This window comes from Ctenocephalides felis, unplaced genomic scaffold (assembly GCF_003426905.1).
Source record: "Ctenocephalides felis isolate EL2017-DRISC unplaced genomic scaffold, ASM342690v1 CF-g0.4_SCAFFOLD_01886, whole genome shotgun sequence".
Lineage (NCBI taxonomy): Eukaryota > Metazoa > Arthropoda > Insecta > Siphonaptera > Pulicidae > Ctenocephalides > Ctenocephalides felis.
In genome coordinates, this window is record NW_020538040.1 from 147,532,782 (window position 1) to 147,559,741 (window position 26,960).

Below are 26,960 nucleotides of genomic sequence, written 5' to 3' on the forward strand. Positions count from 1 at the left end.
TAACGAAAATCTGCTAATTACTTTGTAATTTTCTTTTATATTCACCTGTTGTTAGTGTGTAATTTGAAACCAGCTTGACAGGAACACCGATATCCACCCCAAAGATTGTGACATCTATGTTGACAAAGTCCAGGCGTTTCTTGACATTCGTCGATATCTACGCACCGCTGACCATCCTCCCGAGACCTATAGCCGGCCTTACAATCGCAGCGGTAGGAACCGATCGTGTTCCGACATACTGCTTTGTGACATATCTAAATACGAAAATGATGGTTTAATTATTTTGATCAAAACACAAGCAATACCCCTATACTGCCAATTATTTCTACAAAATATTGGCTTTAATCATAACTTACCCGTGAACCATATTTCTCACATTCATTAATGTCTTCACATTTTTTATCCTTAGTCATATAATGCCCGGGAGGACAGTGACAAACATATGAACCTGCTCTATTTTTACACAGCTGCCCTGCAGTGCACTCGTGTAAACCCTCTGAACACTCATCAATATCTGTGTAAAAATATTTAAACTTAAAAGCTACAGTTATAGTGCTTGTGTTTTTTTTGCGATGAGTTTTTGTGGCGTAATTATGCAATATGTACTTTAAAATTAATACCTTGGCATTGGTTATCCTCATTTAGTTTGAAACCATGACGGCATTTAATATTGTTGACGCAATTATAGGAGCCCATAGTGTTGACGCAATGTTGAATTCGAGAACACACATTTTTCCTCTCACATTCGTTTATATCTATTAAAATATAAAATGCAAAACATATTTAATAAAAATGATAATAGTAATTCATTTTTGCAAATGCGTATAAGTCAAATTATGTTACGGTTGCTTTTGGTAGTAATTAAGAAGTCTTACCGACACAAATATCGCGAGATCTTTCATAGCCTGCCGGACATCGAGGTCTTTGTGGAGGCACGTACTGTGGAACGTAAGAAGGAGCCGCCGTTTGTTGCTGATAAGACGCCTGTGGCTGCGGCATATCGTTAGCCGCCTTCAACGTTGCTGGATTACGAACCGGAGCAGGTGGCCGCAATGTCGGAGGAACAGTCGGCCTTTTACGCTCACATCGATAGGAACCCTATAGAATAAACATAAATATATTTTAACGGCATTATCTATACATTAGAATAAGGCTGGATATAGAAAGAAGCCCGATGTATGTGTGCCATACGAAAACCTACTAGACCGAATTACTTCCTGCGAATAGCGAGAAAATCGCTCCATTTTTGAAGCGGTGAGTGACTGGTGAAGAAAAATAGTTTAATTACAATAATGTAAGACAAAAACTGTTGTCATCGAATCGCTGTGAGTCGGCGGAAACGGTGGCCAAGCCAAGATTGGGAATTGGTGGGATCGACAGGGAATTATCTACCGTGAGCTGCTCTTCTTTGGCAAAACTCTAAACTGGAACTGAATTAACTGGAAAGAAGTGGCCAATAGGAGAGAAATTGTGTTTCGCCAGGCCACAAACTTCGATAATTACTTGCCAGAAACTCCGGAAATTTGTTCAGGGGGTTCTTATGCATCCATCTTATAGTCCAGACCTGGCACCAAGCAATTACTATCTGTTCCTGTCCATGGCGAACAGTTGTGCTGGTGAAAAATTTGCTTCAAGGGACAAGACTTTTCAATGAGAGAGACATAATGATATTTGCCTCTCTCTTTAAATTTCAAAATGGCAACAAGTTATCGAACAAAACGGCGCATAATTGATCTAAATCGGATCATTTTAACTATGGTAATTGAAGTCTTCAATTTCATGCAAAAATAATGGATTATATATATATATATATATATATATATATATATATATATTATGTATACATACATATACAGAGTGTGCCAGAACTCAACATCAAGCCAAAACGGAGTAATAGTATTGATCGTAACTATTATGAAAAAAATGAAAAAAAACTTACCTAAATAATATCGGATATCGGCTATCGGATCATTCCAACTATGATAATTGAAGTCTTCAATTTCATGCAAAAATAATAGATTATATATATATATGAGATGGGCTTATCATATCCGAAGCCGGATCGACTCGGATTTGACTCCGCTTCAGGGAGGAGTTATATCCGCTTAACAACTCCATGACTCCGACAACTTTGAAACCGAAATACTCGACACAAATGTGTTCTATAGTGCGTTGTTTATGCATCTAAGAATTTGTCAAATCCCATTTAATTTTTCTAAATGAAAATTTATGAATAAAATAAAATGAAATTAAATTATATCAATAAAATAATTTTTCTAAAAATTCCCAAGTAAATGACGAGTTTTAAAATTTTTCGGTCGATCACATGATCGACTTAATAACTCGTAATTTTAACAGTGTTGACCAAAGTAAAAACGCAAAAATTGAAAATCAAATTCAATTTAATTATTTTCTTTTGATGAGAAAATAATTGATTTTTTGGATTAATTTTATATAAAAGTTTACTAACTTTGTAATAAAAGCGACACATTTATCATAAAATATTTTCACTAAATAACAATACTTCCGCTTTCTAATTTTTTCTTCTGCTATTGCCATTTGAGAATGAATATTATATCGGGTAGTTCGATTAGCATATTATTACTTTTACTCAATTATATAATTGTTTAAAAGTAAAATTTAATACTATATATTTGTTGCTGCTTAAATACTATTGACGTCACTGATATATTTTGCACTCTAAAGTATTGTTATTTCAGGCTATGAAAAAACCAGATTAAATGTATTTTGTTTCGTGTATTATTCGGTATGTATATTCCTGATTGCCGTCATTCACGGCCAAAGATTGTCGTAGTTAGAAATATGACCCCTTACTATTCAATATATTATACATTGGAGCTATTCACACTGAACACAATTTCATTGTTCTGTATCTTTGAAGTAACATTTTTGTATTTTCTGAAAAAAAAATCGTATGCCTAAAAGGTCATAAAACTGCCTGTGAGACGAGAAAGCGACAGCTTCCTTCCTAAAGCAAAAACGCAGTAACAGATTTAGTACCAGTTTAGGGAAGTCGGATATGACAAATCCGGTGAGACAACTCCACTCAAATTCACTCCGAGGGAGGAGTTATATCAGAGTGATAACTCCGGAGTGAGTTACCATCTCTTATATATATATATATATATATATATATATATTTATATATATGTATATATATACATATATAGGGTGTCCCTAAACTCAACGCCAAGTCGAAACAGGGTGATAGTATTGATTGTAACTATCATGAAAAAAAAATGAGAAAAAAACTTACCTGAATGTTTCTGCATCGGTACTGTGGTCCCAGCCTGTGACAATCATGCAGTCCGAGTGCGCATTCATCGTCATCTTCGCAGCCTCCGGTAGCCGCGTTGAGCGTGTAACCGGTGCCGCAGTTGATGTATCGGATGCACTGATAAGAACCGATTGTGTTATCACAGCGCTGAGACTCGAGGCAGGCGTGCCGTCTAGTTAGGCATTCATTGATATCTGATAGAAACAATATTAGTAGTAATAGCATTTTAACAAAATGTTCTTACGAACCAGCAGGGAGTAATAAAATCGACACTTAAAAATATAAATCAACGATTCTGGTGACGAAAATTGTCTTCAGAATATTTTCAAACATCATTTAAGGAGGAATAATTATTTTATTATGGAGATTTTTATTTTTTATATTTATTGAAGCGCCCAAGCGTCTGAACAGGCAAACATGCCACGATACGCTAAATAATATCTTAGTCATACCATATTTCAAGTAGCTGGCAATGGCCAATTATCCTTCTCACTCAATTGTATATTTGTTTAAAATGTTAGCTTATTATATTTGTATAGATGGTTATAATAAATATAAAAAAACATTGGAGCAAAGAAATTGATATTTCGTCTCATAAAACAAAAAAAATTAATTTCGATATGGACGTGTTAGTAAACTATACAAATTTCCACTCTTCACTCACTATTGTAGAAATTTTTTCAATCAAAAAAGACACTCCGCTTGTGTCACATCCGACAATTATATTTAAATAAAAATTTAACTAAAATTGATAAATTTCATTCAAGAACATGAATTGTATAGATTCTATTGATTCATAGATTCTAATGAATTAGTGTTTATTTTTAATTTTTTTGGAATTATTTAATTTTATTTGGCTCTAGCAGATTTAATCACTTCTCCATTTATCAATGTGAAGTAATAGTTACCATATAGTATAAACGTTTTATATAATTTTAAGACGTTTAAGCGCAATTTTAAAAGTTCAACCGGAAATGTTACCTTGAAAAGTGTGAAAACAAAACACACAACTTAAATCCCGGTACAATTAATAATGAAAAATTATAGTCACTAATGCAACTTTTTCTCTTCGTTCAGACATAAAATTTTCAATGGTTTTTGAGAATTGTGATTTTTTTCAGATACACAAAAAACGCTTGTGCACAAAACCAACTATTATTATTAAAAGAAATAATTTCCTGGGCTCATAATAATAAACACATGAGATCACTGAAGAGTCACTTTAACCTTGGGCCCAATTTATGTTTTACATAAAAAAAGACAAACAAAAAATCAGTAATTATAGTCCTACATATGCAAATAAAAATAAGAAATTCTGCTTAAACTATTTTTTTGGTATTAATAGATTATGTGACTTTTAAGACACGGAGACCTATATTGTTTGCACGTCTGTGAATTAAAATGTTATTTCAGATTGAAAAGCCTAGCAAAGGTCATAAATTATTGGTTATCTTAACAACGATTTAGAATTAAGATTGATGCGTTATCTCACTAAAAAGTCATAATTATTTGGCAAAATGTCGTGAAATTAAAACATGGCCTGAAAATTACGCGAGCCCATACTAACTTTATTTCCACTCGAAACATATTATTGAATAATAGCTATAAGGGCACAATACAAATAATGATATTGAAAAGAAAAATAAGTTTGGAGAGTAAAAAAAAATATTTTTCCCATACTCTTTTATGATATCTTTATTGTCCCGAAGCAAAGTAATGCAATTTACTCCATTGAAAAGTAGTGATTTATGTGGTCGCAATTTATCTTATGTTCGCTGACATAGTGGCGCAGCATGAAATTTGTTAACAGATACCGACAGGAATCGATGAATATTCTTCAGAGTATATATAATCATTGTATTGTTATGTCTTCAATAATATAACGTATAATTTCAAATGTCTTTAACTTACCAACACAGCCTTGTGTTACGTGATCGAGCGTGTAACCAGTTTTGCACTGACAGGCGTAGGAGCCTGGCAAATTGATACAGTCCTGTGTACTATCGCATGTGTGCTTGCGCTCACTGCACTCGTTGATGTCTGAATTAACAAAATGTATATCATGTTCTCATTACATTGAAAATAAAGCATCAAAATAAACTAGATAATTCAATGAATGGTTCCGTTATCATCACTTTTTTTCTTTCCTCTTATCACCTATCTCGTTTGACGCATATATGGGCGCTCCCTTTAACCAAAAACCGACTTACGTGTTGTGTGTGAAGTCCGTAAGCCGTTCCGCTTAGAAAGTTTTTCCTTAGTTTTTGCTAGATGCCTGTGACAGACGAACGGCCGAACAAATTTTGTGCAACATTTGTGTTTCGTTCGGACCCTTCGGGTACCGGTACGGATACGGGTACGGAACCCTAAATATAAATAAGTAAAATAAGAGAAAACAATTAAACTTAAACCCGCGTTAACCAGGCCGAATATAAGACACCGCAAGATAAGATTGCCTACAGATGGAATAGTATGCAAAGTAGAGTTGGGTCTATCATATCCGAAGCCGAATCGGGTAGGATACGACTCTGTTTCAGAGAGGAGTTATATCCGCTTAACAACTCCGACGACTCCGACCACGAGTTTTCTTTGGGGTGTTCCGTGAGGTGTTTTCTTTTCAAATGTCTTATTAAATTTCCGGTATTTAAAAAAACAATAATTGCATTTGCTTTACCGTCTTTTAAGGCAAAAGTGATTCCAGTACTGATTATCATCTCATTGCCATTTCTTTGATGATGCACTTGCACTCACTTACAAATTTTGCAATACGGAGAATATACACAATTACGGAAATCGGAAAATTTGAGAACCAAATTCAATTTTACAATTATGTATTTGATTATTTATATATGAAAATAATGTTGTCAACTTTATGTATGTAATAAAAACAAAACTTTTGCAATAAAACATTTTTCTCCAAATAATAATACCTCACATTTCCCTTCGACTATTTCCATTTCAAGGATTAATTGTATATCGAACAGTCCATATAAAGTTATAAAAAATAATATACTAAATGTTTTTTGGTGTTAAAAAGTAACTGAATTGAAAAAATCGCCGATAAATTTTGCAAACTAAGGTATAGTTATTTCGGGCTATGAAGGAAACAGATCAAATGCATTTGTATAATTTTCGGCAAATATATTCGTGATTGCGGTAATTCACGGACAAGGATTGTCGTAGTACCCATTATTAATAAATAAATTTTGCATTTGAGTTGCAATACTTGAAAAAAAAAAAGATTTTTCTATATTTTTGCAGTTATACTATCGTATTTTATGAAAAATACAAAATGTGTTATTATGGGTCATTTTATACCTAGAAAATCATAAATTTACCAGTAAGAAGAGAAAGCGACGGCTTCTTTCGACGCGAATTTTTCTTTGTTCTGGTGAAAAAAACATAAACAAACGTCTGTACGTGTTAATGGATCAGGACCTAGTTTAGGGAAGTCGGATATGACAAATTCTCGGATATAACTCCGCTCGGATTGACTCTAGGAGAAGAGTTATATCCTTGGATATTACTCACTCCAGAGTTACCCAACTCTAATACAAAGAATAAAAATTAATTATCAACAACGAGAATACAGCTTCTTTTAATAATTTTATTTTCAAGCATTATTAGCACAAATCTACGGAGCGCCCATTGTACCATAATTTTATATACAGAAGAAGATATGCGTTTCTACGAAAAGCATTAGTTTTAAAATCTATTTTAATGATTATGCCAAGTTTATGATTTAAAAATAATTCGTTAAGTATTAAACCTGCCGCAACTTACTAATAACAATAATAAGCGCTAGTACAATATACACATTTAGTAATGAAATAATAAATATAATTAGAGCTTACCTAGACAGGCATTACTTAACGGATGCTTTCTGTAGCCCGCTTTACACGTAATTCCGACGCTTTTCGGGGTTGTTGTGCTGGTCGTGCTAGTAACCGCTGTCGGAACGTACATCGGGGCCGTCTGCTGAGTGCTCGGCGTGGGAGCGCTGTTCGGCTGGGTTGACTTCTCAGAGGTAGCTTCAACAGTTTGGTTCGACTGAGTGAACATCGACGGTTGTGTAGATGATAGTTCTTCGGTTGCAACAGTTGAAACTTTAATAGGAGAGATAAAATCTTGCGTCGAATCGTAATGATGCGGAATCTCGTTTTCAGGTATTCGAGCTGAAAGGGATTCCTGTAACGGAAGAAGTAATTTAAATCAGGTATGATTCACCTATACTAACGACTGTACTACTGCCCCGAAATTACAATTTGAATAGAAAATCTTGAACAGTTAAGCATAGAATCCATTTGGAATCATATAGGGATTCATTATTCTGGTTGGATATATCCATTTGGTTTTATATAGGTATTCAGATTTATATAGATAATTTAGTAATAAGAATATTGTATATGATAGATTTCTATTATACGATAGGGCAAAGCACAAAGGTCCAATTTGACTTTGAGCAATTATATTGTGGAAACCAAAACAATTATATCATAACAAACAACACGTATTAAACAAACAACACTATCTGACTATGTTCAGTAAAAGTCCTAGCTAATTATTTCATCATTCTATAAATGTGTTTTTTCATGTTTTTCAAAATGTAACCTGGTTATTTTTACCCCATAGGCGGGGAAAATTGGGATGCCCAAAGGGCAAACAAGTCTCTTTCCAATTTTAAAGAGATTTTACCAAATAATAGCTACAATATTAAACTAATGCAAAATATAAATTTCGTGGGTGCATTTAACACTATAATTAACATTGACTTGGTATTTCATCATCAGAATTGAAATAACTATTTATTCATTTTTTTTCTTGTAAAATTGCTTATTTTAACTTTATAATTTATATTTAACTTTATTTGCTTTTTTTTATTTTTTACACCTTTGCCAGGGTGAACGTTTAGTTGCCACCTTTTACCATGCCCAGATGTAAGCTTTTGTAAAGGTTATATAAGAAGCACTGTTAAATCTGACTAAAAATTAACAATACATGTTATAAAACAATTAAATAACGTATACTTGAAAATTATATTAGGCTCAAGAAAACTAAGCAACAGTGCTCACAATCAAAACAAATAACAACGCAAAAAATACTTTTGTTATGAATTTTAAAACATTATCGTTTTTCTCCCAATAGCAAAGTCGCAAGAATCAAGGTGGTGTCTGGTTATACATTTTTTCCCTCTATTTTCAAATATTATTAAACAATTCTTAACTTTACTGATGGTTTTTGAGATATCGGTGGTAGACCTTTTTACCCGCGGATCTTTAAGCCCCACTCTACCCTATACAATATTCTTATTCCTAAATTTTAGTGCATTGTAAAGCATCACGCTAATTAAATTACAGCCAAGCTATATTTTTAATCTAATTAAATCTATCAACCATTTATTTTAATTTAATTCACCTGTTGAGGTCCTTGATATGTGACACAGCGATATTGTCCAGGTTCATTGATGCATATTTCATTGTCAGCGCAGATTCCGGCATCATTAATTTCGACCAAACATTCATTAATATCTTGAAAATGAATAATTATTATTTAGTATCTCTAAACAAAGTGTTCACCCCACACAAACGATACATACCTTCACAAGTGCCTAATTCGGAGTTGATCTTAAATCCTGCAGGACAACTATTTTTTGATGCTTTGTTTTGGCATTTAAAACTACCCAGCGTATTTAGACAAAATTGAGATTGTCTATTGCAATCATCTATATTTTCTGCACATTCATCGACATCTATAAAACATGTGCACTTAGGGAATGTTTCAAAATATTTATTTTTGATACTAGTACTGATGAATATGATGAATCGTATGATAATAATATTTACTAAATTTATCTATTTTAATAATTAAGAATCTAAATCAAAACTAAAATATTTAAACGAATTAAATTTTAATCTCATTTTCATTAATATATATCAGATTGAAAAATAACTAATTTTTATTTAAGAAGCTATAAGTGTTATGAGTTATATGCCAAAATAGATAAAGATTATTTATTTACCTATACATGTGAGGTGAATTTCATTATATTTGTATCCCTTTGGGCAAAGAGCTGTAGGCCCTTCTTCAACACACGTATACGATCCAATAGTATTGTGACAATTTGCACATTTCACAATCTTCAAACGACATTCGTCGATATCTATATCAGATCAAATTTTAAAATAAAATTATTTAATTATGACAATTACATCCATGCTAAGCCTATTTATATAGAAGGTCAAGGAAAAGTTCGTAGAGTTTTTCCCGATAGACTGTGTTAGTTACTTCAGGAAGTACAGATCGCAGTGACACCAGTAAATGCCCATTTGAAAAGTGACATTCTAAGCATTATTATTAGGTTGTACACATCAAAATTAGTCCAGGTGTTGGAAAGTTACTTGTGTTCTAACAGAAAAAAAAATGAAAAAATGCGTCATTTTCCAAAATATTGATGTAATAAAGGGAAGAATTCTATTTACCAATCACTGAAAAAGTTGTTGAAATATGTAAAAAAGTGCAGCAAAATAGACATATCGAAACTGCTGATTATGGTATGGAGTTAGGCATTGATCAGAAAACTTTTTGAACCATTTACGCAAAGTTGGCAACAAAAATATGTCCTTGATAGATCGAATTAACATATCATAACTGATGATGAAGAATAAATCACATACAATAATCGAAAATGAAAAAAACTGATGATGAGAAATCACAAACGTTCAAAAAGCCGAAATTGACATCGAAAAAAGTAAGGCTGTGGATGTGGTGATACCGGAAGGGAATCGTCCATCATGAGCTACTTACTAGAATATTTTCTCAAATTTCTTTTTTTATTTGAAAGTACAATCCTTCCAGTTAATAATGGAATGCTTTTAAGGAAATGCTTTCTTCTAGTGTAGAAGCATGAATTTTAGATCAATTTTTAAATCATCGTGAAAAAGTTCTACTAGTATTTTTAATAAATTTATTAACGTTATAAGAGTACAGAAAAAAGTAAAAAAAATAATTATTAATTTTAAAAATTAGCAGTTATTGTAGTGTAGGGTCACAAAAAATTGGCACGTGACTGTGTCCACGATTTATACCCTCCTAGTAATCCCTACTAAAAACATAATCTAGAATAATGTTGCAATGGCATATACTAGAAATAAGTTAAAACTTATTTTAACCTTGAGTTTAATTTTTTTTTTGACAAAATGGCGATTGTTTGAATAAATAGACCATTTTCCTACTCTTTCTCAGTTTCTCGATTTTTTTTAAAAATAGTAAAAATTTAAATTTGTGGATTAAGCTAGTATATACCAGAGAAAAGTCTTTAAAGTAGATTCTCTGAAAATTTCAGTTAAATCGGTTCAGTAGAACTCGAGAAATAGTGGACATCGTATGATAAAGACAGTTTTGAGAAAAGCGCGTTTAAAGTTTCGCAAATCAAAGGAAACAGAAGAAGATTATCATGGTCAAATAGCTATATCTCCGTAAATGATTTAAATTTAAAAAAATCCTCTCTCTTGAATAGTTAAGCTTTAAAAATATGAAAAAAACAAAAAAAAAAGATTTTTTGTAATATCTACACTAGAGCACCCCCTTAAATAAAATTAAAAATTCCGAAAGTATTCAGTAGTTTTTTATAGCATTTTCAAAAAAAGGGATCGTTCAAGTATTACGTAAGCAGATTTAGTACAATTATTTACCCCCCCATCCCCCTTTGTCAGCAAAAGTAAGCAAAGCTGTCACCAAAATGTCACTCAAAATACGAAATCAATAACCCCCTCGCCCCCCTATAGTGCTTACGTAATACTTGAACGGCCCCAAAGTTATTTAGCTGACCCTATAGGGGGCGTCCATTAATCACGTGAGGTTTTTAGTGGGAAGAGGGGTTTTGACAAAAAATCACAAAATATCACGTGGGGGAGGGTGGTGTATAGTAAGATATGACGTGTATTTATTTTTTACCTATTTTTTTTTTAAATCCCAACATTTAAAAAAAAAATTAAAAATTCAACTTTTTCTCGTAACTAAAATTACACGTGATGTTTGGTGGGGAAGGGAGGGGGCGCTTAATTTTGAATATCACCACGTATCACCAAGGGAGAGGGGGGTCCAAAATTCCTTAAAAAATCGATCACGTAATTAATGGACGCCCCCATACGTTAATTTATATTTGCATAAGAGGCCGTTCAAGTATTACGTAAGCACTATAGGGGGGCGAGGGAGTTGTTGATTTGCTTATTTTGGGTTGACATGGGGGGCAGGGGAGTCTGGATGATGATTACGTCAAAATGTTTACGTAAGCATGGGGGTAGGGGGTAAGAGCTTTGCTTACTTTTGCTGACAAGGGGGATGGGGGGGTAAATAATTGTAATAAATCTGCTTACGTAATACTTGAACGATCCCTAACACAATATCAAGACTCAGCATTAAAAAAATAAACAAATCAAATACAAATAAATAAGTAATATATTTTAAAAATAAAATATTTTACTTACCATCACAGACTTGCGAAGCAGCGTTGTACTGGAACCCGTCGGGGCAGCGCACCTCCCTCTTTTCGGAGGCGACCGGAGCTTTTGCGTACTGCTGGCAAGTGTAACCGCCGACGGTGTTTACACACGTCTTGTTCATAGGGCAATCATGCATATTCCGCGAGCACTCGTCCACATCTTAATGATATAATTGATGGATGAGATAAAGAAACTGTTAATCCATCAACATTACTGACTTATACAAATATATTCAGAATTGAGATATATGAGTGAGCGTTGTGGTATTTGTAAAAAGTTTCCCATAATGTTCGTCATAATTATGATAATTATTATGAGTACTTGGAAGATTTGAATAAGATCTTTTATCGTACGTTTCGCCGGCATTTTAAGTTATGAACAGTAAAATATTATAAATCCAACTTGGAAAACATTACTCAGTGATTTTAAAATCTAAAACTGTAGTTAAAATACTATTTATCAACTTTCAGAAGCAGAAGTTTATGTTTTCGCAAAAAAGTCCGATTTGCTAATTCTATGCTTTCTCGGCGTTTCAAGTCATTCTGAGTCGAATGGGATCAAATTTGGAAAAAGTATGTGAGTCGATATTTGACCTTTTGTCGACATTTTCTCAAAAACAGCTAGACCGATTTCAAACACTTGAAAGCCATTAGATGTAACTCAATAAGGAGTAGCGTTCAGCGCGACGATAGCCCGAGCAGTTTCTTTGTAATTAGCAGAAAAGTATAAAATTGTTCGTCCATGTTTTAGCCCACAATTTTAAACTGATTTTAAAAACTCAAAAACTGTTCGCACCTAAAAATGTGTGAATCGTATCGATTTGTTTTTGCCAAAAATCGTTATTAAATGTTGATTTTTTTGACGATTTTGATGAAACTTTTGTATAACCACAGTTTTTGCAGTCTGAAATAATATGCTAAAATATTAGAGTGGTTAAAATATTCATTAAAGTTCATAATTTCGCCGCGAACATGAGTGGTTCTAATCAGAATCTGTGCCAAAGTATGTTTGAAAGACATCAATTGGAAATCGTATTAATTATTTCTTACTGGAAGCGAAAGTACCATTTTCAAAATAAACCGTTAATAACATATTCACCTCATCAACAGGTAATAAATATTCATCTATATAGTTGAATTTCAATTTTTATTGATGATTGTTATCATTATGTATACTTATTATTGCTATCATTATAATTATGTATACGTTTAGGGAAGTTCATGCAACTTGCCTTAAAGGAAAATGCTACTTACAACTCAATAATATTTTTATGTTAGTTCTGTACTCAAAATACACAGAATGATACGATCCAAATAAAATGTTTTCATTACTATTATGAACTTCAAATGTTAAATTTTAACTTACTAATCCGACTTACTAATTTTGTGCTTTCGCGACATTTCAAGTCAATCTGAATTGTAGGTTTTTAATAATAGTAAGCTACATACGCCGATCAAAAAATTCTCATTATAGAGAAAAATTAATTAATAAATAATAAATCCAGTGAATAAAGTGACAATATTATACATATTTTCATTTTTATGATAATTATCAAAACTTATTAGAATTGATATAATTACTTTTAAATTTAAATTCATATTCCTTTCAGAATTATAATAGTTATTATTTGAAAATTTATTTGAAATTTTTATTTATTTATTTAACGCTTATGGCAATAATATTATCATTATAAATGAAAGAATAAAATTATATATTTTTATATATCAGCACAATAATAACTAGTGGTGAATGGCATCGTGACTTAAGGCAAATTACTGGAACTTACCGTACCGTAATTCAAAATGTTTACAAGCTCAGAAAAGAAAAATTAGATTCATTTTGAAAATTTTGAAATGTATTGAAGATTTTTGATACCCAGTCATGTCGATTAGTCTATACTGTCAAAAATATATTTTTTTTGGACTGCCAAATAGCATTTTTAAAACCTTTTTTAAAATTTGACCAACTCCTCATTACGTCAATCAAGTGGAATGCTTTTTGAATTATTCAAATCGGATGCTCCGTTCTCTCACAAACTCAATTGCCATTTTCTGCAGAAGTTGAACGGCTGGTCCAACTTCTGCCAAAAACTAATCAGCACGTCTCCTTATCAATAGTAATCGAACGCTTTTTGAATCATTCAAATCGGTTAAGCTATGCTCTCTAAATCGTTGACAAAAATTGTATCCACACATAAACACACACTCTACACATCCACTTTTTCTAATTATAAGGTATGCCAAAATGTTCAGAAACCTCTAAAACGAAAAGAGATGCACAAATTTTTATTTTTGATTTTTGGACTATTACTATAACTTACCCCACGGGAAGTTAAAAAGACAAAAAGTTATTAAATAAATCTGTAACTAATCAATAAATTTTACCGCACGATACGGAAGGTCAGTTTTAATACTTGGCTCGTAGTGAATTAGCCCTATTATTAGTATTTCGGTAACACGTGGTTACGTCATTCGTAATGTATCCGTTAATTCTATTAGAGAGAGACTTGGTTGAAAATTTACTTATTGACATTCACACATTTGGTGAGAGTGAATATCTTACACGAATTACGAAAATCGTTTTATTGTAGTACCCATTGCCGAAAAAAGCAAAAAGAAAACTAGTGGTGCATGGCATCGTGACATAAGGCAAATTGCTGGAACTTCTCATACTTTTCCAATTGATCAATTACAATTGTTTTGAATTTTTTCAAATAGATAATTATAATTACTTATTCAAATACATAATTATAATAAATATCAGATTTTCTATTGAGTCGCCTATTTGAAAATATTTAAAACAATTGTAATTAATTATTGATTATTTTCATTCCTCAAATGCTTAACGGTGCGGGAAGTTCCAGCAAATTGCCTCAAGGCACGATGCCATGCACCACTATTTTTGACTTTTCAACGTCCCGTAGGGTAGTTATGGTAATGGGCCGAAAATCGAAAATAATTTTTTTTGCATTTCTCGACGTTTTGAAGGCTTCTGAACATTTAGGCATACCTCAGAAAAAATGGATGTGTGTGTGTGTGTTTTGTATGTCCGAATTTTTTCGTCCATGTTTTCGGACGCACGGATCAACCGATTTCAATGATTCAAAAAACATTCGACTCCTATTGATAGGGAGATGTGCTTATTAGGTTTTGGCAAAGGCAGGTCCAGTCGTTACGGAGATACGGAGCATTTTCTCAAAACAAAGAGTGCAGAAAATACAAATCGAGTTTTTGAGAGAACGGAGTATCCGATTTAACAGTTTGTAATGTTTGGGAGAAGAGATGATTAGATTTTAGCAAAGGCAGATCCAGCCATTTCGAAGATACAGAGCTAAATGTGCAAACAATTACAGTTTTTGAGAAAACTTTGCGCTTGTTTCAAAAAATAATTGCCTTTGGAAAAAAATGTTTGTTCCTAATTTTTTTTTTCAATTTTTTTTTTAAGATTTTTTTTTGTATATCAAAAATAATTCAGATTTTACTTTTAATTCTGTTCTAATATACTTTAAACAAATAATTTCAACTTTGCAATTCAGTGTATATAAATTTTATAAACATTAGACAATTTTTGACCTGCCTTCTCAAAAATTTAATCAGTTTTCCGTTTAGTCAATACAAATAACATGCATGCTGAATCATTCAAATCGGACGCTTCGTTATCTCAAAAACTTATTTGGCACTTTTTGTCCCGTATCTTCGAAATAGTTTGCTTTTGCCAAAATCTAATTAGCACGTCTCACCTCAATTCTTATTTATCGTATACACGATGAAAAACTTTTTTTATATTATTTAAAAAAGTAAACATTATTAGATGTGATTGAATTTCGCCAGGATCCCATTTGATTTTGTTGTGTGAAGGTGTATATGGCGATACTCGCGCACCGCAAGGGCTGCCATACGATACGTCAGAATAATAGCCTAATGATTCGTGGCATTAATCAATCATTAATAGCGAACTGCACGTGATATAAATCACATGTACCTTTTCATTCTCAACTAATATAATATGAACGTAATCATAATTTAAAATTAATCAAAGAATTGATTTATTGCATTGTGTTTACACTAGTTGCAAATGTAAAAGTAAACCATGTATTACATAATTGATTTCCCATAGGGTAAGTTATAGTAATGGGCCAAAAATCGAAAATGAAAATTTTTGCATATCTTCACGTATCAGAAGCTTTTGAACATTTTGGAATACCTCAGAAAAAATAGATGTATATGTGTGTGTATGTGTGGAGACAATTTTTCGTCAACGATTTCGGGCGTATGGATAAACCGATTTAAAAAATTTAAAAAATCCAAAAAGGTATCGATTCCTATTGGTAGAGAGATGTGTTGATTAGATTTTGGCAAGGGCAGGTCCAGCTAAAAATGTCAGGTTTTAAGAGAACGGATCAATCGATTTGAATGATCCAAAAAACATTCGATTCCTAATGATGAGGAGAAGTAGTGATTAGAATTTGGCAAAGGCAGGTTTAGCCATTTCACAGATACAGAGCTAAATGTGCAAAAATTGCAGTTTTTGAGAGAACTAAGCATCCGATTTGAATGATTTAAAAGACTTTCTGATTGTTTTGACGAAACGATTGCTTTCGAGTAAAAGTTTTTCTCAATTTTTTTTTTAAATTTCAAAATTTTTTTTTGTGAATATCGAAAAATAATTCGGATTTTAATTCTAATTCTAGCTAAAGTTCTAAACATCACTTATAATACTTCAAATAATTATAATAATTTATTTCAAAACATTCAATATTCCTCGAAAATTTCATTAGGGTACGGGAAGTTCCAGCAATTTCCTTTAAGGCACGATGCTATACACCACTACTAGTTTTATTTTACTTCAAAACATGAATGTAAAACAATTTTTGTAACTTTCTGTAGGGTCTTACAGTAATCGCAAAAAATCTAAAATTTTTTTTTTTATATATCTTTACGTTCCAAAGGTTTCTGAACATTTAGCCATACCTTAGAAAAAATGGATATGTGTGTGTTCGGATACAAAAAAATCTATTTTTTCAAAAAAGACATTTTTTTTCCAAAAATTATAAAATTCTCAACAATATAATTTATTTAATGTATTCAAAAAAAAATTAAAGCTTTTAAATTTTGAATTACGGTACGGGAAGTTCCAGCAATTTGCCTTAACGCACGATGCTTTGCACCACTAGTTTATTTCTATGAAAAAATATACAATAAAATTTCATAAACAAAAGATAAATGTCTATTTAATAAAATAAAACTTATTTGGCTTAAGTAACGTAGCATTTTTCTCATTAAGTTAGTTATAAAAAAGTGCGCTGAGCTTAATCAATGGCTAATATTGCATATTTTTAAATTAATATTGTTTTGGTGTATAATCACAGAGTGTCGGGTTCAAATCCGCGTTTTGGACAATCTGATATCAAGCAGCAGTAATATTCATTTTCACTTCAAAATATAGACTAAAATATTTGTTTCAAAGTAAGAATAACTATTCACGAAATAGCTACAATACAGTAAAATATATCACCAATATTAGAAAAAAGACAACCCCTGGGTCGCATTCAGCGTTCAAATATTACATCAATTGTAGAACAAAGACTATAAAAACAGATAGAACAACCATTGGGTAGTCTTTTAAAAAAGCCACGTAGTTTAGAAGAGGTATCATCACAACAGATTATACATTTTCTATTTCTGATTGCTTGTCAATATAATCAATTTTTATCAAATATATTGAAGTTATTGCAACTTATATTAGAAGACTAATACAAACAGAAATTTTTATTATTATTGTTTAACAGCGATTAAAAAAAAAAAAACTTATCACATTTGAGATCTAATATGAAGTGATAATCTGATATCATTACAACTTGATATCAAGCTGACCAAGGTAGGTATCGAACTTGGAACCAGTAGCTGCTAATATAAGTTCTTGCCAAGAAGCCTTGAGCAATTCAACGCAAACAGTATATAATAATAATTTATTTTACAGTAAACAAATTCTGAAACACAAATCAAAGTAAAAGATTGTTATCTGTATAACAATCTTTATAATGCGACCTGAAAAGTTTTTCGAGTAATAAATTACTTTCCGATTAATTTAGACGGTTAACCGAAATACATTATTTAAATCATATAGAAATTTGGTCTAAGAAAATACATTTTCATAGACAGAGAGCAATATCTAGAAGCAGTTGTACTGACTTATTTATTGCAAATTAAAAATTGAGTAATGTCTCTACAGTTCAAGCTCTAAAAATAATTTACAATTTGTGAAACCTTGTAAATTATCTGCCAAAGCTTGAAAACAACATGTATGCACTATCGGATTTTATTTTGCTCACTTCCATTTGTGCATCTAGGTTAAAAATAGAATCAATTCAATGAAATTAGTGGTAATGAAATATTCATTCTTTGACAGATAGTTTATTGTAGAAATATGCGGCGCTTATTTGGCGAATATGTATATCCTAGTGTAAAAGTCGTGTCACTCTTGTTTTCTCTGACAGTAGAATTTATTAAAAAATTAACTTATGCAATGATAATCATAATAGTATTTTGTGTTAGTTTAATTTTTTCTATTATCATTTGTTTAACAGCGATCAAAACTTAAAGGCTCTTGGTGTTGTTATGCTAACTTTTTAAACTATGTGACTTTTTATATATGGCAACCCAAACGGCTATTAATCCTATTTCTATTTAATGTATTTTTATTTAATTTCTGAAACAGATAATTTTTTTATTTATTTTATTATTGAATTTATTATTTATTTATATATTTTATTTTTTATTTCTAAGTAAAAACCGATGTTGCTTCTGCTTGAAATCAGGCTATCCGAAGAGGTATTAAAAAATAAAAAAAAATAAAAATAAAAAAAATAAAATAAAAATAAATAAAAAAATAAAAAAAATAAAAAGAAGAGGTATCAAGTCTGGAACATCTGATTCGAAATCCATAGCTATAACCACTAGGCCACGGGAAAGTTTAACACAGTGGTATCCAACCTTTTTTGCACTGCGCCCCCTTGCTCTAATAAAAAAAATTGTTGCGCTTCTTTAATTTTTTCAATTTAATTTAATTTTGTAAATACTCAACTGATATCATGAGACTAAAAATTAATATGCAATATAATATTATGTAAAAATATGCATAAAAACTAATTTTTTTTTGTTTATTTTTCAATATCGTTCCAAAAATGTTGGGTCATTTTTGATAATAGTATTCTGGAAACAGATGTATGCGCCCCCCTTAGAACAGCCCCACAGGTTGGAAACCGCTGGCTTAACATATGGAATGATAATTATAATAGTTTTTCGCGTTAGATTAATTTAAATGCACTAAAAAAGATATGATAAACTCTTCTACTTATTACTCAAATTAAAAACTTAATTTATGAGGTAAAATCTTCAGGGCAATACATTAAAGTAAAAATTGTAAAAGTTCATAAATTTTGTATTAACCCTATATAGGCCGTTTTTTTTCACATCCAAAAAATTATTACATGTATACGTGTAAGTATATATATATATATATATATGTTAAAGTAGTTAATTTTGATGTTGAGAAATATGAGTAAGTTCTTCAAGGGCATACATCAAATAAAAGGATCCTTTTATTTGATGTATGCCCTTGAAGAACTTACTCATATATATATATATATATATATATATATATCTATATATAACATCAATAAAAACGTATTGATATGCCCGATTATAGACTTTACATATTTAGAATATACAAATATATATATATATATATATATATATATATATATATATTTAGGTACAAAATTGGAACCGACTGACTGATTGAAACCAATTGTTGATTTGTTAATTCATAAAATATTAGATAATTTATACTCTAGAAAGCAATTTGAAAAAAAAAAAAATTATTTAATCATTCATTTATTGATATTTTTGAAAAACATTTATATGCATTTGTATTTTCATTAGAAAGAAATTATTCTAGGTAGTCGGAAATAAATTCGCGCCTGTAAAATTTAAATTTCTGTTTAAATTTCTATAACGTCTTATAGCCAAAAAAACCAACCAAAGTTTTTCAAATAGTAATTAAATTTCCGTATCGTCTTATCACAATTATTAATGAATTATAATTTGATAAATTAAAGATATTTATTAATTTTCGATTGTTTATTTTTGAACTATTAGCATATAATTTAAATACCTGGCGAAGAAAATGCTATATATCATGGCGTTTGAAAACTGATGACAATAATTTATGTATTAATCAAAATAACTTATAAAATGTAGTTATTCTTCTGGTTATTGTATTAATGAAGAAATAATAATAATAATTAATTCAACAAACGCCCAAGAAAATGGGACAAGCTTTCTATAAAATATGCGTTATATATGCATTAGAGTGGTCCTATATTTTGAATTTATTTGCTCCCAGGAGTTCAAATGCTTCCAAAATGATACAAAAAAAATCTCTGAAAGTTTTAGCTCTTAATATTAACTTTAAGACAGTCCGCACTCCAACCAAAGTTTCTTATGGAAATAACATGGGTAACTCCATTTGTTTTGTTGAAATTTATAACTTAGCGACAAGTGAATTTTGAGTATAACATTGTATTTGCTTATTTTGATAATAAATAATGAAATTACAAAAAAAATTGATATATTTTATGAAATAAGTATTTACTTAGGGAGAAGAACCAAGAAACTTTAGTTGAAGTGCGGACTATCTTAAAGTTAATTTTGAGTGCTGAAACTTTCAGAGTTTTTTTTTATCAATTTGGAAGCATTTGAGCCCCTGGGGGAAAAGGAATTTGAAAATATCCATATTAAGAACCACCCTAATATGCATACGTATATATATATATATATATATATGTATATTGGGTGAAAAATATCTAAAATAAATTTCACAAGATGCGTTATAATCTAACGTACCCCACGTAACCCTGCGTTTCAGTTTCTTTGTTTCCTTCTTATTGTTACAGCTGCACATGTCGATAGTAATCCTTTAAACAATTCATTGTTAAATAAAGAAAAGCGACTTCCATCGAAAAATATCAACAAATCAAAACAAAATAAATTTGTGAAGGACGACACAACGAGTCGTACGGCGACGGCGCGACTGCCGCGGACTGTCCGGTGTGCTGCAATCGGACTTGCTGTTGTATTACGGTTACGTGTTGCCTTTGTCATACATGCAAAATAGTGTGACGGCTAGTAAACGTTTTTAATATGTAATAACTGAAATGGATAACTAGTGGTGCATGGCATCGTGACTTAATACTAAACATACCAATGCCGGTCGAAATGACCGTTTCAAACTTTGTGTATAACTTAGATGTTTTCAAACGTTAAAGTACCATTATCAAACTATATGACATTTCTTAGAACATATTAATAATATTTTCTTCACTCTTTGATTTTAATTATTTTTTCAATTTTCCAAAATCTAGTGCACTTATGGGTGCATGGCATCGTGCCTTAAGGCAAATTGCTGGAACGTCCCGTACCGTAATTAAAAATCTTGGACGGAATCCAAAAAAATTACACAAAATGTGTACACATTATGAAAATCTCTATAAAATATCTTATAACTTGATGTACATGAGTCCAATAAACATTTTTGACTGCCAAATAACATTTTTTTAACTTATTTTTATTGAGAGTACATAACCGCTGGACCTGCCTTCCCAAAAATTTAATCAGTTCTTCATCTTGTCAATACAAGTAAACTGTTTTCTGACGGCCGAAAACTGAGTTACCGTTTTTGCCACGTATCTTTTTTTTTAAAACTTGTTATTCCTTTTTGAGTACAGGGATACAATCCGAGTACCTCTTACTTGTAAGAGGCATGTTGGTACTACAACTATTGCCCCCTCTGCATATACGTGCTGCAGCAATGCCCACGAAAGGCCATTTTCACTTGAGATCATATTTGAAATCTATGATTTCAAGTAAAAATTTGGTATCGTTGGTTTGATACCGAACCGCAGTTGGATTCGAATCCGGGACTAGGATTTGCTAGCCCACGTTCTTACCACGGGACCACGGCCGGCCCATCTTCGAAACGGCTAGACCTGCCTCCGCCAAAAACTAATCAGTACGTCTCCTTATCAATACGAATTGAATGTTTTCGAATGTTAGTAATTTTGATGTTCATTTATATGGTTCAAACAAATGTTCTCGACATTTTCACCAACGACTAGACCTGCCTTTGCCAAAACTAATCAACACGTCTCCTTTTAAATATGAATCGAATGTTTTTTTGAATTGTTCAAATCGGTTGATCCATGTTTTCGAAATCGTCGACGCAAATTTGTATACGCACACACAGACACATACATCCATTTTTTCTAAGATATGCCAAAATATTTAGAAACCTTTGAAACGTAAAGATATATAAAAATTTTCAATTTCGATTTTTTTGCGATTACTATGACTTGCCCTACGGGAAGTTAAAAATTGTTATGTGGCCTAACTACCGCAGTCGGTCCATTTGACCGCTGGAAAATAATGTTATATGGTGAGTTGTTTCCATCGAAATGTAGGTGCAGATTTATACAAAATATACCAAACGAACCAGACAAATTTAGAATACAGTTTTGGATGGTGTGTAAAGTCAATAGTGAATATATAATAAATAGGTTTTCCTATTTGGAAAACGACTAGAGGAGAGATTATTCAATTCTTCAATTGAATAGTTTATTGTTCTAAAACTGATGAATTCATTCACAGATTTTGAATCAATTTATATAAATCAAATATCATCACTATCACGGTGTATAAAAGAAAACCGAAAAAATGCTGTCCGAAGTTTCAAATCTTACCCAATAGAAATAGGAAAAAGCAGCAAAAGTGTACCGAAAACTATTAGATTTTGTATTAGTACATTGTGTAGTGAAAATGTGGCAGACCAGATGGCTAAGAAATGTAACGAAAATTTGTGGCAACTTTAGGTATGTTTCACCATTTTGAACCTAGCTAGATAAATGCGTAAAATGTATATAGTTTTAGGCACAAATTTTTGATTTAGTTAATTTTCGAACTCGGCGATGCATATTCAAAATCTCAAAAAGATCAAGGTTTTATCAACAGTCCTTACTTCCGTACTTCCCGTACGGTAATTTAAAAATTTTAAAAGCTTTAAAACATAAAGCTTAAGCTTATATTTTAAATTACCATTTTATTAATTTACTTATTTATTAATTTTAAAATTTAAAATTATTTGAAAACTTTGACAAAATTAGATTTTTTTGAAAATTTGAAATGTTTTGAATTTTTCTAAACATATTTATTATTATTATTATATTATTAATAGTATTGATATTTTAACTTTTTTGCAAATTCTAAAATTTCTTGAAAATTTTGAAACCTATTAACTCGGTTGATCCATACTGTGGAACTGTAGAAGTGAACGGTTGGAACTAGAGAAGTAAATTTTAAATCTTGGTAGGAAACCCAAAGAAATGGATATAAAATATGTACTTATTATTAAAATCTCTATAAAATATCTGATAATTTGATATGCATATGTTAAATGATCATTTTTGCGCGCCAAATGACATTCAAATTTTTTTTTCTAGATTTTCGAAACCGCTGAACTTGTCTTGCCAAAAATATAATCAATTCTTCATTTCATCGATACAAGTGAAATGTTTTTTAAATTATTCTAATCGGATTTCTGAAAAAGCTGGACCTTTGCCTTTGCCAAAATTTTATCGGGACTTGCTTGATCCGTGCTCTCGAAATAGTAGACAAATTTTGAATCCAAACATGCACACATACACCAATTTTTTCTAAGATATCCTAAAATGATCAAAAACCTTTGAAACGCAAAGTTAGGCAAAACATTTCATCTTCGATTTTATTGCGATTATTATAAGTTACCATAAGGGAAGTTAAAATATAATATTCTAATTGTTCTAAATATTCTAAATATTCTAATTGTGTTGGCATATTTCCTTGAATTCTTTTCAAATAAAGTTTACAAATTCCAAAATAACTATTTCTTTATATTATTTTATAGTATTTTTCTTTTTAAAAATGGTGTCACAAATTATTCTTAGTAAGTGTTCTTATTTTTTCCTAAATAAATAATTTCCTAAATTTAATGTACAAGTTTGTAATTTAAGTGCAAGTTTGTTTACCAAATGCTGATTGATGCTTTGAAAATCACGTCTAAATGGAAATAATATACTTAATGAAACAATTCTTATAAGATTGACTGCCACTGATAACACTGATAACAATTTATTTGATAAAACTGCTAATGATTTATTTAGTCTAAAGAAAACTAATTGAATTTTTAATTGTGATAAGTAAAATAAAATTATTAAAAAATCAGTTTTTGTTTCTGGCCGAAAGTTTTATCAAGTAGTAAAAAATAATTCATACAAAGTTAAAAGTAGGGGAGACTGGGTACGGTTGTGCCAGTCGTCATAACAGCTAAACTATACTGATTTTGTGATTGGATCCAAAGAAAGAAAGATAAAGCATATTTGTTCAAACAAGTATCTATTATTGCATTGAGTCAGCGCCCTACATTAACATGATCTGTAAACTAATTTGCTTCTAAAGAGTCGAAAGTGGGCTTTTTTGTTCGTTTTCGGATGTGAACGTTTGTGGCACTCGATCTTTTCTTGTATGATTTGCTTTTATGACTAAATCCATCGTATGTAAGGGCAGTACTTCAGTATACAACGTTCGTAGACAACTGTTCAAACTACCTTTTAATTTACTATTCTCCTAGCTAACTGGTAAATTAACAAAATTATTGCTGATCAAAAAAATGGTACTACCATAGCCAGTCACCCGTACTAAATCTAAATATTTTGTTTAATCATTCTATTCATTCACTAGCTTAGCATTCATTTGTTTTGGTAAGCGCTATCAGCACATTCTAAGAGGGCATTATTATTGTTATGAAATTTGTATTTTAAACTTCATTTTCTAAAAAAAATATCAAAAGCTAAGTCAATTCAGTTTTAACCTGAATATATTAAAAATTCAACTAAGTATAAGATATAAAGCACAGTGAACTCCAGTAATAAATCAGAGTTACAAAACATATAATTTTCATAAATAGTAATTTATATCAGAACTACAATAAAACTGTTTCATTAAGGAATGCATGAAATTTTCATATTGAATTGAGTGAACAGGACAATATGAGCGCCCGCATTAAAAAAATAGTTACCTGCGCAAGTGACCTTGTCTTGCATCAGTTCGTAGCCGCGTTCGCAGGAGCATTCGATGGCGTAGCCGGGTGTCCAGGCACTTCTGGCTGCACGGGTTGCTTTCCACGCACCTGTCATGGTCAAAGAGTAACGGATAAATCAATAAACATCGTTCAATTAAAGTCACATGATATCTGCGATTATACCCTCTTACGATATATCGACAGGCCATGCAATAAAAACACGATAATAAGGGCCCATGACGGCTATTTTAATTTTTCATAATTATAGGTCATGTGCTTATGTACGCGAGTCATGAATAAGTGGTTACTTTTTGTTTTATGTATTATGCTGAATCTATAATCAAATACAGTAATACCTCGCTTAACGCGGGAGGGTTAGGTTCCATCAAAGTAAAGCGCAAAGCGAAACAGCGCTTATTAACTTCCCGTAGGGTAAGTTATAGTAATCGCAAAAAATCGAAAATGAAAATTTTTATAGATCTTTACGTTTCAGAGTATTTTGGCATACCTTAGAAAAATGGATATATGTGTGTGTGTGTATGTGTATGTGTATGTGTGTGTGTTTGCGTGTGTATGTGGGTGTGTATGTGTGTTCGGATACAAACTTTCGTCGACGATTCCGGGAACACGGATGAAGCGATTTGAATAATTCAAAAAACATTCGATTCGTATTGATAAGGAGACGTGCTGATTAGTTTTTGGCGAAGGCAGATCTAGTTGTTCCGAAAATATGGGGCAAAAAGTGCCAAAAACGTCCGATTTGAATAATTCAAAAAACATTTTAGTTGTATTAACAAGATGAAAAACTGATCAAATTTTCATGAAGGCAGGTCTAGCGGTTTCGGAGATCTAGTAAAAAAAAGTTAAAAAAAATGCCATCTGGCGGTCAAAAATGATCATAGACATATGCACATCAAATTATCAGATATTTTAGAGAGATTTTAACAATAATTATAAATTTTGTTTACATTCCTATGGGTTCCGTACCAATGTTCATCCGTTAGACGGCGGCGAGGCGCTTACGCGCTTCGATATTTTATCTCTATGCAGTTAAAGTAGTATGATTGCTTTGAAAAAAAGTTCAGAATTTCCAAAATATTTCAAAATAAATTTTTCTTCAAAAAGTTTTTTTTTTCAAAAAAAGTAAATTTTTGTCAAAAATTTATAGTTTCTCAAAAAGCTAATTTTTTCAGAGTAATTTTTTTTCAAAAATGTTAATCTTTTAAAAAAAATTTTTTTTGGTACGGGAAGTTCCAGCAATTTGCTTTAATGCACGATGCCATGCGCCCCACTGGTCTTAATATATTATTGCGAGGGTTAAGGAAAGATAGATTGAATATTGGCATTACATCAAAGTTAGTAACACTGTATTTATTTCTAACATAAATAAAATTAAACATTTATTTCATACAAAAAACACTACACTTCCTCTTTATGGGGTGAATTCTATTTTGTTTTTCTATTCTATTTTCAAACTTAAAGTGAGGACCGGGTAGTATTTAAAAATCTTATATCTACGCATTTATCACGAAAATTACTGAATGCCTTACCAGGCAGATTGTAATTATATGTATATAACAAAAAAAAGAAAAAAAACTATTCAAACATATTTTTTCCCTGTTCATATAAAATTAGCTTATAAAATATCATTGTATCTTGTTTGCAATTTTATGGAAATAATACTAATGAAAATAATACAATTCAACCAAAAATAAAAATAATATAAATTTATAAAAACAATTAAAATTCTAATTCTGTTTTTTTTATGTTTCCAATTTTTTGCCTTTTTGCCAAAAAAGTTGTTGATAAGTGAATAAAAAATAATATAACATCTCGTGTGAATTTTGAATTCTTGTCTCAATTTATACTATTTTTATTATTCAAAATCATTGTTATTGTTGTTGTTGTCTTTTTGCTTAAATCAGTTAAATACTTAAGATCATTATTAAAAAGACTATCTGCTGATTCATGAACTATTTATATGACATCTT

General features: G+C 31.0%; 1 protein-coding gene across 1 annotated transcript in view; it reads right to left on the reverse strand.

Moving 5' to 3' along the window:
* The window catches only part of LOC113376043 (fibrillin-2-like), a 138,361-nt gene that overhangs the window by 8,334 nt on the left and 103,067 nt on the right, over window positions 1–26,960 (reverse strand). Inside the window, 13 exon segments of the mRNA XM_026615973.1 lie at window positions 46–254; window positions 357–514; window positions 621–755; window positions 876–1,098; window positions 3,278–3,492; window positions 5,210–5,338; window positions 7,153–7,486; window positions 8,714–8,826; window positions 8,895–9,047; window positions 9,318–9,458; window positions 11,785–11,958; window positions 24,967–25,033; window positions 25,035–25,077. Of these exon segments, the coding sequence (XP_026471758.1) occupies window positions 46–254; window positions 357–514; window positions 621–755; window positions 876–1,098; window positions 3,278–3,492; window positions 5,210–5,338; window positions 7,153–7,486; window positions 8,714–8,826; window positions 8,895–9,047; window positions 9,318–9,458; window positions 11,785–11,958; window positions 24,967–25,033; window positions 25,035–25,077 (2,094 nt within the window).